At 36.2% G+C, this 12571-nt stretch overlaps 2 protein-coding genes across 2 annotated transcripts; both read right to left on the bottom strand.

Annotated features, from left to right (window-relative positions):
• Nucleotides 1-984: 984 nt before the first annotated feature.
• On the bottom strand, nt 985-4112 carry LOC110770867 (alpha-galactosidase). The gene is made up of 12 exons (XM_021975092.2): nt 3763-4112; nt 3588-3646; nt 3245-3301; nt 2995-3133; nt 2832-2907; nt 2612-2736; nt 2400-2483; nt 2206-2270; nt 1938-2020; nt 1704-1844; nt 1415-1555; nt 985-1241 (listed from the first exon to the last, which is right to left on the bottom strand). Exons 1-12 carry the CDS (start codon nt 3912-3914, stop codon nt 1152-1154), a joined length of 1212 nt encoding a protein of 403 aa, XP_021830784.1. The 5' UTR covers nt 3915-4112; the 3' UTR covers nt 985-1151.
• Nucleotides 4113-8431: 4319 nt separating this feature from the next.
• Nucleotides 8432-9224, bottom strand: LOC110770901 (Toll-Interleukin-Resistance (TIR) domain family protein). The gene is made up of 2 exons (XM_021975131.2): nt 8650-9224; nt 8432-8549 (listed from the first exon to the last, which is right to left on the bottom strand). Exons 1-2 carry the CDS (start codon nt 9126-9128, stop codon nt 8432-8434), a joined length of 597 nt encoding a protein of 198 aa, XP_021830823.1. The 5' UTR covers nt 9129-9224.
• Nucleotides 9225-12571: the final 3347 nt, after the last annotated feature.

Raw genomic sequence — 12571 nt, 5'->3', positions numbered from 1 at the left:
AGTCCACACGACATGCTGCAAAAGTGGCTTTCACGACGAGGATCCACATGCTGCTTTCAAACATAATTTTTGTTTAAGTTTAAATATTTATCCTATCAGAACTTTATTTCTAATAATAAAAACCAATCAATATTGTACACGTGGAAATCCTTGATAATTTAGACGCGTACAGGCTGTGGCATACATATCCTATAATATAATTTGTAGCTATATTTGTAGGGCTACATGACCAAAATAAATAAATAGAAGAAAGAACAACAGCCTGAATTTGCCTAATAGCTTCTTGATTAGGAAACAAAAAGTTGGGTTGGGGGGTGCCCGTGATTCGTGAACACCACAATTTTTATTTCCTTTGAAAAATCATGGCCATATGACAGCTGCTGCCACTTTCATTTTGAGTTATAAAATTGGTGTTTTGTGGCTTACAATGCGCGATCCATGAATTATAGTTCATTCATGTGATGCAACATTGTGTATTGTGTAAATCCACTTTCGCCTTGACCCTTCTGTTGACGCTCAAGATTTATTTATTTATTTATTTTAAATCAATGAAAAAAGGAGTTTGAACTTGAAATCTCTTTCAATTGAAAAGAAAAAAGAGTTAGGCGGTGGAGTTATTTTTATTATTATGTCATATTCCATGTTTGACGACAATGAGTCTTGATTATATCAAAATGCTTTCACATTGCAAATGAATAGTATGTGTCTATGCGATGTGTGCAAAAGCCGCCCTAATAGGAGAGGTCACAAGTTACAACCTTCTTTCACGCTACCATCCACAAATAATATAGTAATAAGTTGTAACCATGGAAGCAGGCAAGTGAATTTACTGTTGTAGAGGTCCAGGCAAACTCTTTTTAAGTACCAGAAGATCAAAGATATTAAATTTTCCACATTAGTCGGGAAGGTCTAGCCTGGCAAAGATTTGTCCCCGAAAGAAAAACTTTGCCGCGAATGACGAAACTTTGTCGGCATAGAACAATATTTGTACAAGCAATCCCCTGAACTTCTCATTCAATGTGACAAAATAAAATATCTTCTTGAGTCAAAACATTTATTTTAACAGATTTCTTGTATGCAAGTATTTTGCAAAATAAATATGGTGGCCTCAAGTCCAAATATGGATATATAAAGAGAGCCATCTTTTTCTTCTAGTAGGGACTTAGGACATACATCTTACAACCACGAGGAGCAACATTTGCAGTCAACCGAAAACGCTTGTTCCTTGAAACAAATGAGTGCTGCAATCAAATTACATTAAGGCATGAGGCACCAAAGGAACACACAAAACAGATATATCAAACATGAGCAGTGCTAGGGTGAGTTGCGCGCGTGGGCTGATGGCCGGATGCGTGTGAGGCTCACAATGCATCAGCCCATGCGCGCAAGCATCCTTCTATAAATGCATACATACCGCCCACAGATCTCTGACGACAACAGGCTTATACGGAGATAGTCCAACGTCCCTCCATGTCACAGATATAGGAGCAACTGACCTGCCTCTGTTCCACAACACTACCACCACTCTTTTACTTGATAATGGTCCTGCCCACACCTGCATATCAAATTGACAGCTTATCATATGACTATAGTTTGAAAAGCTGTGACAGGTTATAGAATTTGAACAAACATGGTTGATCAATAGTCTATAAACTAATTGCAGAAATGAAGGAAAAGGGCAAGCATCTGAAACTGCAACATACTTCTAGGCCATCTTTTGAACGCAATTTCCTTGCTTGAACTCCCATTGGATCCTGATTAACATTAATGACCTCCTTGTTTCCAAGGATCTGAAGAGTCTCTTTGCTTGCAGATCGGACGTCACATCCAATAAGTAAAGGAGCCTGTGACAATAATATTTCTGGTATTATCAGTGTATGCAAGTCAAAGAGATCACTGAAAGAAAGCAATTAGAAAGTTTGGAGATGATCGCATACTTTCATAACTGCCCAAATGCTAAAATGAGATCTATACTCCTCTAGACTCATCCCTCCATTGCCCACTTCCAACATATCAGGATCTATTACAATCAAATTACATTTCAAATAAATAAGTATACAGGCATTTAAACAAAGATAAGAAACAAGATGGCTCTGGAAATTCTCAAGTTCAATATGGTTTGTAATTGTAACATAAGTTACACAACTACATGGTTTCACTCGAATAACAGAAAATAGACAGTCAATAACATTTAAAAAAAATTACCATTCCACTTGCCGGGTCCTGCATATCTCCCCCAAATGTTGTTTTGATCTGCAATCGACGTGATACTGAAATTGTAATGTGCACAGATTAATAAAAGCAAATGATTCAATGTTTCAAGGTTAGAATTCTCTGTCAAATCAGGATTCAGGTTGAGATCTTGAAAGAATTAGAAAAATAAGGAACTGAGAGTGCACCTTTCCCAGGTATCGTTAATGTCTCCTGTAGTTCTCCAAGCATTGCCATACAAACCAGCCCATGTGGCAGGATTCTCTTGTCCCCTTTAAGAACACATTTTTGTGTTAAGGCTTGTTTGATAATACCAAACAGTTTCTAGTGATGCAAACACACAGACCTTGTAAACAAATTTAAGACAGTATGATGATGTTATCAAGTACAAGTGACTTGCCATTCGCATAAGGAGTATAAAATCGGTCTTCCAACCTTTTGCAGTGCATAACTCATTCTAGCATATCTTTTTTGAGGCTTAGAACCATCATTGTAACAGTTATCATACTTCAAATAATCGACCCCCTACAGCCAAATGTCCCTATCAGCTGAAGTTCACTCCTTTAACCAAAAAAATCAATTACTCTTCCTCATGTTGTATAAAAATATCAGATACAAACCCACTCTGCGAAGGTTCTTGCATCTTGCTCTTCATGCCCAAGTGAGCCCGGCATTGTGTTGCTGCAGGTCATATAGCTAATATACAAAAAAATGAAATTAAAATCATATGAACAACAGATAGTCTTCATTTTATATAAACACAGATTTCAGAGACATATTTACCCAGCATCAGAGTATATGCCAAGTTTTAAGCCTCTTGCATGAACATAATCTGCAAGGGTCTTGATTCCAGAAGGAAAAGTAGACGATTTTGCTCTGAGATTACCCCTCCAGTCTCTGTTTCTTTCAGCCCAACAATCATCTGCATTTTAGACCCCATCAAGAGTGAGAGTGAGGACCTTGTTATAGGTGGCTAGGAAAGGCAGGATATTCAGAACCAAATAATCAAGTGAAAGTCTGTAAGGATGCCGACCTAAATTCACATATTTGTATCCAACTGCTGCCAATCCAGTTGAAACAAGAGCATCCACTGTACTCAAAATTCAAACAAATCAACACAAAACGTTACATGATCATTCTTACAAATGAATGGTATACAAATTCAACTGCACAAATTGTGAGAAATCTTTGAAGCCAATTCAATTGAGGCCATTCTTATAATTAATCTTACTGGTAGAAACCTATTATAAAGCAAGTGCACCTATACTGTTGGCTTCAAAGTCAATATCTTTAATTGCAATAAACAAGCTTTTTAATGAAATTGTGTATGTAACATTGTTGTGATATTGAAGACATTTTTCATAGGAAAACTTTACCAATAGTCTTCACAGTGCTTTCATTTATATTGCATTGGAAGTGATTCCAACTGTTCCAACTGCATTCAAAACCAGTTAGCCAAATTGAAAAAAGCCAATTGCTTTCAAATAAAACTTGGAAACCAGGTAATCCGATGAAAGCAATTCCAAATAGTACTCAATTGATCTTACTTACCCCATTGGAGGTGTTCGAGCAACCCCATTGGCAAGAAGGAACTGAGTGTATTCTGCTTGATGGGTATTGTTCCTGAAATTCATAGCATCTATCACATGGACAATACATAAAACAAGAAAAAAGAGAAGAGAACTTCTGTTTCTCCAACCCATTTTGGAAAAAGAGTGTGAAAGGGTGTGTATCTGATGAATAGTCTTATGAGATCTGGGACAAAGCTTAAAGACTGAGGAGGGGCTCTGTTTCTGTGAGTGTGGTTTTACTGTAAATATGAAAATGGAATAATGCAAACAGATGAGACCCTTTTGGCTTCATGTACAGTACAATACTACTGCATATGACATGCGGGTGGGTGGGAGACAGAGACAACCTTCTTGGATATATATATATATATACACATATGATTTTGCTTTAAATGCTACATTGATATTGAACATGACAAATTAATGGTTCATTTTAAACTTTCAACATTTGTACAGAAAACCGAGTATTGCACAAAATGCTAAACATACATTAGCATGACACGAATGAGAAAACCATTATACAACTCATCACAAAGATCCTCACTCATCAATACATAGTACGTACAAAGTAACTAAGACATAGAGGCTCAGCAAGTAACTAAAAAAATTTGTTGATGGTGTTTGGTCCACATATGCTTTGTATTGACCCTTTGTACTTTATTAAAGATATTGATGTATCCCTCTTTAATTTTGTATTCACTCTTTGTGGTGAGATTAAAAATAAAATTTTCAGTGCAAAGAATCTACTAGTGTAGTGATTGGAACAAATACTTCTCAAGAAAATATTAGGAGTTCGAGTCCTAACATTCGTATTGTGTGTGTGAGTGGACCTATAATTCAAAAATGTCCAAGACTAATTTTAGGCCAATTATCATTAAAATTTTCACAATTTTAATGATAATTCTCAAATTGTATATAATATATTAAAAACTTCTATAATTTACTTCTACATCTTCAACTATATTATGAAGAATAATAGCATACTTCCCCACTTATACATAAAACAATCTTAGAAATAAATTACAAGAAAAAAATAAAGAGTACAAGAAGGGGGTTGAGAATAGAAAAGAAAAAGAAGAGTATAAGAAGAAAGAAAACTCAAACAAAAAAAATAAAAAAAAAGAGTTACGGGATGACAAAGGGGAGAAGGGAGAAGAGAGAACTTCACGGGATGACAGAAGGGAACCCCAAAAATTACTCCACGGGATGACAGAAGGGTGAAGAGAATCTTCGGGTTTTTTTTTTCCTTACTATTTTTTTTATCTTGGGGTGATAAGGGCATTCACAATCATGCTCTCTATTTTTTAGTTAAATTTTAGCTAAAAACATATAAAAGTTATTTTAGGAGCTCTCTATAAAATTTAAACTTCAGTCATGCTCTCTAATTTATGGAGTCATAAATGCTATAATTCCTTTTTGATTGATCCATCTCTATTAAAAAATAAAATAAAAAATAGTTAGCATTAAATAAAGGTTTGAAATACTCATTAAATAAAGCAGCATTAAATTATAGGGAGCCACTAGGAGTCATTTCTCTCTTCTCAGATTTAGGAGCTCCTAGAGGTCTCCCTATTTTAGGAGGTGGATATGGAGCATGGTTGGAGTTGTATTTTTATAATTCCTCCCTAAAATTTGTCTAAGAAGGTGGTTTAAGGAGCACATTGTGGACGCAATGATGTTCTCTATTTCTTAGCTAAAATTTAGCTAAAAATATAAGAAACCTATTTTAGGAGCTCTCTAAAAAATTTCAACTCCAACCATACTCCCTAATTTGTCATAAATGCTATAACTCTTTTTTGATTTGTCCATCTCTATTAAAATAAAAAATAAAAAATAAAAAATAATTAGCATTAAATAAATGTTTGAAATACTTATTAAATAAGGCAGCATTAAATTATAGGGAGCCACTAGGAGTACTTTCTCTCTCCTCAGATTTAGGAGCTCTTAGAGGACTCCCTATTTTAGGAGGTGGATAGGGAGCATGGTTGGAGTTGCATTTTTACAATTCCTCCCTAAAATTTGTCTAAGGGGGTGATTTAGGGAGCCCATTGCGGATGCTCTAAGACTGTAAAGGCTAATAAATGGGGTAGGTATTTTTTACCCAGAATGGCTGGGCTACCTAGCTATTGACAAATCTTCTAAAATTTGGGTTGGGTTTCAGCCTTATCTAGACGGGACTGGTCCGTGCATACTTGCGAATTTAGTATGTTATCGTCCCTCTCAATGAAAAATGTACTCATAAAAGCGGATGTGTACAGTAAAAGACTGAATCACGAAATGAACTCTTTGAATTCTTGCAATTACTCGTTTTCTTCGTCTCTGGCTTCAACAAGTGAAAGAGTTACCAAAAAAAACAGCCTTCAAGTAAAAGAGGAAATAAAATAAATGTGAAAAGCAAAAGCCCAATCCTTTACATATTGATTACTCTTACTTTGAAAACAAAAGCAAACAAAAGCAATTCCCACTGAAATAAAATAATAAATGACATGGCAATTCCCACTGAAATAAAATAATAAATGACATGTGACATGTGCTGCTAGATATGTACATCTCATATCCATTTTAAAATTTATAAATTGGTCTGGCAAAGTGAATTGCTGAGAAGTTTCTTTTGGTTAAAGCCGAAGAGGATGAATATTTCAGTAGGGGTCAATTCAAGGTCAATTTCTGAATTCCCACACAGAGATGAGACGTGGATCTTGCCTTCTCTCAATATATATTACTACTGCTGGTGGACGGTGCTGCGGTTTTTGTTGCTTCCTGGTTTAGTATCATTTGGCCCGCGGGCTCATGGGCTTACGGGGGCCCGCCCGGCCCATTGAAAAAAAGCCCGGCCCGGCCCGTTATGGGCTTTGAGAGGGCCCGGCCCGCTTGGGCTTGGGCCGGGCTTGGGCTTGGGTGTTTGAAGCCCGGCCCGACCCATAGGCCCGGCCCGATTAAGCCCATGAAAGCCCGGCCCGGCCCGCCCAAAAAAGCCCGGCCCGTTAGGCCCGCATACATATATAATTATGTATAAATAAGGGTTTAGGATTAGGATTACATCACTTGAATGACAAATCCCCCTCTTTAATTTTTTTTTGTGTGTTACTTGTTATAAAAATTGTGTTTGTTTCCATTGAATTCTACTCATTCCTAGTTTATAATTGGATGATTAGCACATTAATTTGTGTCATTTATTAATACAACAATTATATATATATATATAATAAGACAAACAACATATCATATCACCAAACATAATCATACCACCAAATATAATCATACTTTTCTTTAACACATCACCAAATGATGAGCACAAAATTAATACAAGTTTTATCCTTAAATTTATAGTTGTTAGTATTTTCTTTTGTTTTATGTAAATCTATTAGAGTATTTATATTGGTTTTTTCCAATCTTGTTTTTATATTTAATGAGTGGTTGTTTTTTCCAATCTATTAGAGTATTTTCTTTTGTTTTATGTAAATCTATCAAGGAAATATGCTCAAGACAACGTGAAAATGTGATTACATACAAAAACATGAAAATGCATACATAAATTTAAAAATCATATGTTTCTTATTATTTTTTAGGCCAATTTCGGCCCGGCCCGTAGGGCTTAGCCCGGCCCGGCCCGATGGGCTTTTTCAAGCCCGACTCATGAGATGGGCTTGGGCTTTGAATTTTCTAAAAAAGCCCGGCCCGGCCCGGCCCGATATTTTATCTATCCTCTTTAAAGCCCGGCCCGGCTCGGCCCAAGCCCATGAAATTTGGGCCGGGCTAGCCCGGCCCGGCCCATTGACGAGCCCTAAGTAAAAGTATAGTGATGATGGATGGGCAGCCATTCCTCTGCTAATACCTTCTTCTTGAAGTTCTTGGTAATCACAATATAAATTCTGTTCTCTTTCTTCCGTATCTCTGTCAAGATTGCATTTCCCCAACTTTTCTCTTTGACTAAAAAATAATAATATTTTGCTTTGGTGAGCCGTATTAATAAGATTTTGCCTTCATCAAGCCGATTTTTCATGCCTCTTACGAAGGATTTTCACACCAATATTGCATTCATTGATAGCATATGATGGAGCTCTCTCCAATATTGTAAAAAAGAGGATAAATTAATTATGCATCTGCATGGAAAAAGAGTGTATGCCGTAGATGAACAAATGTTTAAAGCAAGCAACCCTCTTACGTGTAAAACAAAACAAGTTAAGATCAAGCATTTTAGTATGACGGTCTTAACTTGTTGGGAACAGCAATGGCACTAATAAAATAATTATATAAAACAACGGCACTCACAAGATCATCATTAAATTCAAATTAATGATGAACTCCAGTCCAAATTCAAGTTAAGGATAGATCTGCGGCTCCCACGAGAGAGATAACAAGAAAAAAGAATCAACTTCACATTATTTTGAAGGAAGCATGAATTTGTTACAAGTACAATTTTACATCTTTGGTTACAAGATGGAAATGAAGTATACAGTTTATTCAATCCTAATAACGAAATACAAATCAACAAAACGTGTTAGAAACTTTGAAGACATTCTTTGTCTCCTATACAAAAAAAATCAATGAATTTGTATAACAAACCAAGTAATTGAGAACGAATGTGAGTAGTAATTACTTTTTCTCTTTTGTGAGATTGTCAAGTAATTGATTGTTTTGTGTGTGTATTAACATTGATCCTGAAAATCGTATTTACGGTCAATCTTGTATGCTCCTTCTCCTTCTACCTCCAGCAAGTTCTGCATCACCGCATCAGAAGCGTCTCTCAGGAACTCCGACCAATCCCTAAAGAAAACCCACAAAAAAAAAAACAACCAATATTAGTGATCGATCCAAGAACAAAGATATAAAATCAGATGTTATTCAAAAATGACAATCTAATTACCCTTTGGAGGAGTCGAAAGTAAGTCCAACGGTATACTTGGCTTCTTCAAGCGCCCAACTGAACCTTTGAAGTTCAACTGGAGAGCAAGTTCCATTGTCCCTGACCCTAAGCTGAGACGGCTTTACATTACAGAAAACTGGTATCACCCTCTTCTTGGACTCCATTAACAGAGCCAACTCATGAAGACAAAAGTAAGATTCACAATACTGAGGCGAGAACACGGCAAGCCCCACCTTGCATTTTCGAATCGCCTCATCGATTTCATCGAACAGCTTGTCCCCAGGTTTCATGTTCTTGCTATCCAAAAACGGATGCAGCCTGAGCCGCGAGAAATGGTAAAAGAGCAACCCGGCCACGGTTCTCTTGGTGTCAATCCCACGGTGGTTAATGAACACGTCGCATGGCCTGGAATTAACGGTTTGGATTTGGTTGCTTCCTTGGCGAAGAATTTGGCGAACCAAAGCTGGTGAACGCTGCATGGCTCCTTGGACAAGCTAACGAATTAGGTATGGTTTTATGTACTTTTCGTTTTGGTTAAAAAGAACTTTTCTGTTGCGTTTGTTTTGTATTTTCTAAAGGTTATGTTTTTGTTTGTAGCTGTGAGAGAGATAGATATAGGGCTTATAAAGAGTTCCGAGAAGGGGTCTGATTTGATTTTGGGGTCCATATTCAAGGGAGAATTCTAAGCTTCAGATTGGACTTGAGAAAATGCGCGGTATTTATTTAAGCAAGACACAGAAACTAAGAGCACGAGAGCCTTGAAAATTTTGACTATCTAGGCTTTATGGAACAGTATAAACCTTCAAACACGTCATTCCACGTATATATTTTTATATATGTACAAAAACATCATCTGCTTACTCGGTCACTTCACGATCTTTTGCATGATTTCAAGGGCCAGGAAACTTTTACCAATTAAAACCAAATGGATAGAACTTTTGGTTTTGATGAAAAATTAATGCAAGTTTGGAGATGATAAACAAGAGAAGTGAAGGAAAAATGAAATAGCTAATCAGAAAACAAACATGTAATCAAGGAAATCTACTCTAATGGAAATTAATGAAAAAAATAAATAAGACAAAATTAGAAAACGTAGGAGGAAGCACCTTTTTACCTTACACTTACGATTATTAGCCATATTGATGCAATCGGAACCACACAAATACATCAGCATCAAAGAGTATTGGTGCACGTTTTGAGAGTTCTCCAAGGTTTATGAAGAGCCTAGACAAGTGTTTAGGGGAAGAATTGTCCGGGTCCTAATATATCTCCTAATACGTACTCACGTTTATTTACACGTAATAAATTATTTAATAAGTGAGTCATCCTGCTTTAAAATCATTAATCAAATACCTCAAAAAACTATATATGTGTTCATGAATTAATGGTGTGAGAGAGAGAAAATTGCAGGCTAGAAGTAATTCCAATACGCACCTCCCCCATTTGATAGTAGTCATGTGATGAGGAGGGATAGATTTCCATGCTATCATCTCAAACTAGTTTTATCTAAACTCCTTCAACCGCATCTAACTTCAGCTGAGTGTTATCCTCTACGTGGGTGAATAACTTATAGTTTAAGTAGCAAACAAACTCAACTCAACTTTGTTAGTGCTAATAAAATACAGAGCGACCCTTTAAGCCAGAGTTTTATGAATAGACCCAAAACTTTATTGTTTGCAGGAGTTTTGGAAGCTCATGTATCAATGGAGATAATTGAAGGTAACGCATTGGTAACACATGCTATGAATGACATAAAAGTTATCATTTGTGTGGGTTGAGATGAAGAAAACTTTTTCAAAGAAATATGCAATGCTGAAGTTATATAGGGGCGGGTGTTTTTTTTATAAAAAAAAATTTCTGTCACAAGGCTTATGCTAGGGTAATAAATTGGTCTTAGATGTCGTTAAGCTAGTAACATAATATCACCATTATAGCCTAGTTAAGAATTAGAGTACTAATCCATTATTAAAGGTGATTTTAACAGTACTAATCTTCACATGTATATCCCTTTTTAGCATCATCTTACAATGCATTGGTTTTTAACCCTAAAAGGCATCGGTTTTTCCCCAATACCTATTATCACTTTTTGATAGCATGTAGGAATTCGAGCATTGATTTTTCCTGATACCTATTATCACTTTTTTGGTAGCATGTAAGAATTTGGTGTCTCTGATGCCGCGAAAGATCATAATTAACTTAATTAAATTAGTTTGATTGTGTCAATGTCTGCCAATAATATGAAAGCGTGGATGTATTAAAACGAACGTGAATTTGGACTGAAAAGACAACGTGCTCTTTGACTTGGTAATTTTGAAGGAGTGGGGACCTCTGTGTCTTGGACTCATTATCGAAAATGAATGCACAGAAGCCCCTTTGTCTGTCTTTGGCGTGACAATATTTTAGTATAAGTTTCTTTCCTGTCCACTTGAAAAAGCTTGTCCTCATGAACTCAAACTTATAAACCCTAATGTGAATGCCTAGATTGCTCCTCCATCTCAACGAAATTTGAGCAGTTGCTGTGCGGTTTAAAGTTTGAAGGGTTTCCACTCATATTCTCATATGCAATGAGAACCACAAAAACATTGATTGTATATATATCTAATATGCGTGGTTGCAGTTGTCTTGAACATGAATTGAAGCTATATGGTAATGCAAAGTGGAACAAATTTAAACTACGAGGAAATTAATCTGGGCATGTGTTTGGGATCTAAGTGATATTATTCTGAATCTTTTTGGCAACAAATATTAGATATTGTGAATAATTAATTTGAAGGAAATTCGCATATAATTTCTTGGTAGAATCCTTGTGTGTGCCATATATGACATGTATGTATACGTATGTAGTGTGTAACAGTCAATTACTCAATGGACTTGAATTGAATTGAATTCATGCAAATACCCCCTCCCTCCTTTTGCATGTGTTATATTTGCCATGAAGTTAATTTTCCATGAAACTCAACTAGGCCGGCAATTAGTCTCCTAATTAGTCCACTGTAATTAATTAGGCCTGCAATTAATTTTTCATATATGGCACTCTTACTATAGAATTTCATTGAAATTCTTCTATAGTAACGGTGTCATATATGAACTCCTCACGTGGACTTTTATAAGGATCTTTTCATTAAATTTAAGTGAAGTTACTATTCAGATGAATCACGTAAATAATATGAAAGTCCACATCTATGACTCATATATGACACCCTCGTCATAGAACCACTCCTTCAAACTAACCATGTTTGGGTTTTGTCTTTTTATTAATTGGTTTCTATGTTGGGCTAGGCTAATCCCAGCACTATTTATTTGGGCTCAGAAGTTTAGGGCAAACGCCATGAAACCCATTTGCTCTACCAGTCAACTTGTTGGAGCCGGCCAGTCCGAACGCAGTTGGATTGAGGGCGCGAGAGTGCCGCGTTCTAAGTCTAACTTACATCCTAAATCTTTACTTTGATCTGTTCTTCTTCCTCTCATTCAAAGCCGTTTTAGTTTTTGGGTGCTCCGAACACGGCAAATGTGTGGCGTTGATCCTTCCTCATCCTCCTCATTGCCAATAAGTTTCCTCCTTCATGAAAAGAATGAGGAAAAGGAAAAGAAATACATTCAAAGCCCTTCCCTCAAGTGCACTTATACAACGAATATCAATAAGTCATAGTATAACTCAGGAATTAAATGTCACTTTTCCCAGCTGTCTTCTATGGTTTTCTTCACTTTATATATTAGTATTTTTTATTTCATTATATATTATTGGTTTGGAATACAACACGATGTCTTTCGAAATCGGGATTGAAATTTTTCAGAGGAAAATAGGAGAGAAAATATATATACAAAAGAAAAAAGTAGTCTGGTGGGTAGTCTGTAAATTCCTCTGTAAATTCGAAAAGATTTGGGGTTTGCCCTAGTCCTGGGTGTGGGGGTAGCCTCTCCC

This window comes from Prunus avium, chromosome 4, assembly GCF_965620075.1.
Source record: "Prunus avium chromosome 4, drPruAviu1.hap1.1, whole genome shotgun sequence".
Taxonomy (NCBI): Eukaryota; Viridiplantae; Streptophyta; class Magnoliopsida; order Rosales; family Rosaceae; genus Prunus; species Prunus avium.
This window is presented reverse-complemented; position numbering and strand designations above follow the sequence as displayed.

Excerpts from the sequence above, each read along its gene's own strand:
- LOC110770867 (XM_021975092.2), bottom strand. The coding sequence starts at position 3,914 with ATGGGTTGGAGAAACAGAAGTTCTCTTCTCTTTTTTCTTGTTTTATGT. Across the intron at positions 3,302-3,587 it reads AAGCACTGTGAAGACTATTG|TGGATGCTCTTGTTTCAACT; the intron begins GTAAAGTTTTCC and ends TTTTGAGTACAG. Across the intron at positions 1,556-1,703 it reads GTTCAAAAGATGGCCTAGAA|GTGTGGGCAGGACCATTATC; the intron begins GTATGTTGCAGT and ends TTTGATATGCAG.
- LOC110770901 (XM_021975131.2), bottom strand. The coding sequence starts at position 9,128 with ATGCAGCGTTCACCAGCTTTGGTTCGCCAAATTCTTCGCCAAGGAAGC. Across the intron at positions 8,550-8,649 it reads ACTTTCGACTCCTCCAAAGG|GGATTGGTCGGAGTTCCTGA; the intron begins GTAATTAGATTG and ends GGTTTTCTTTAG.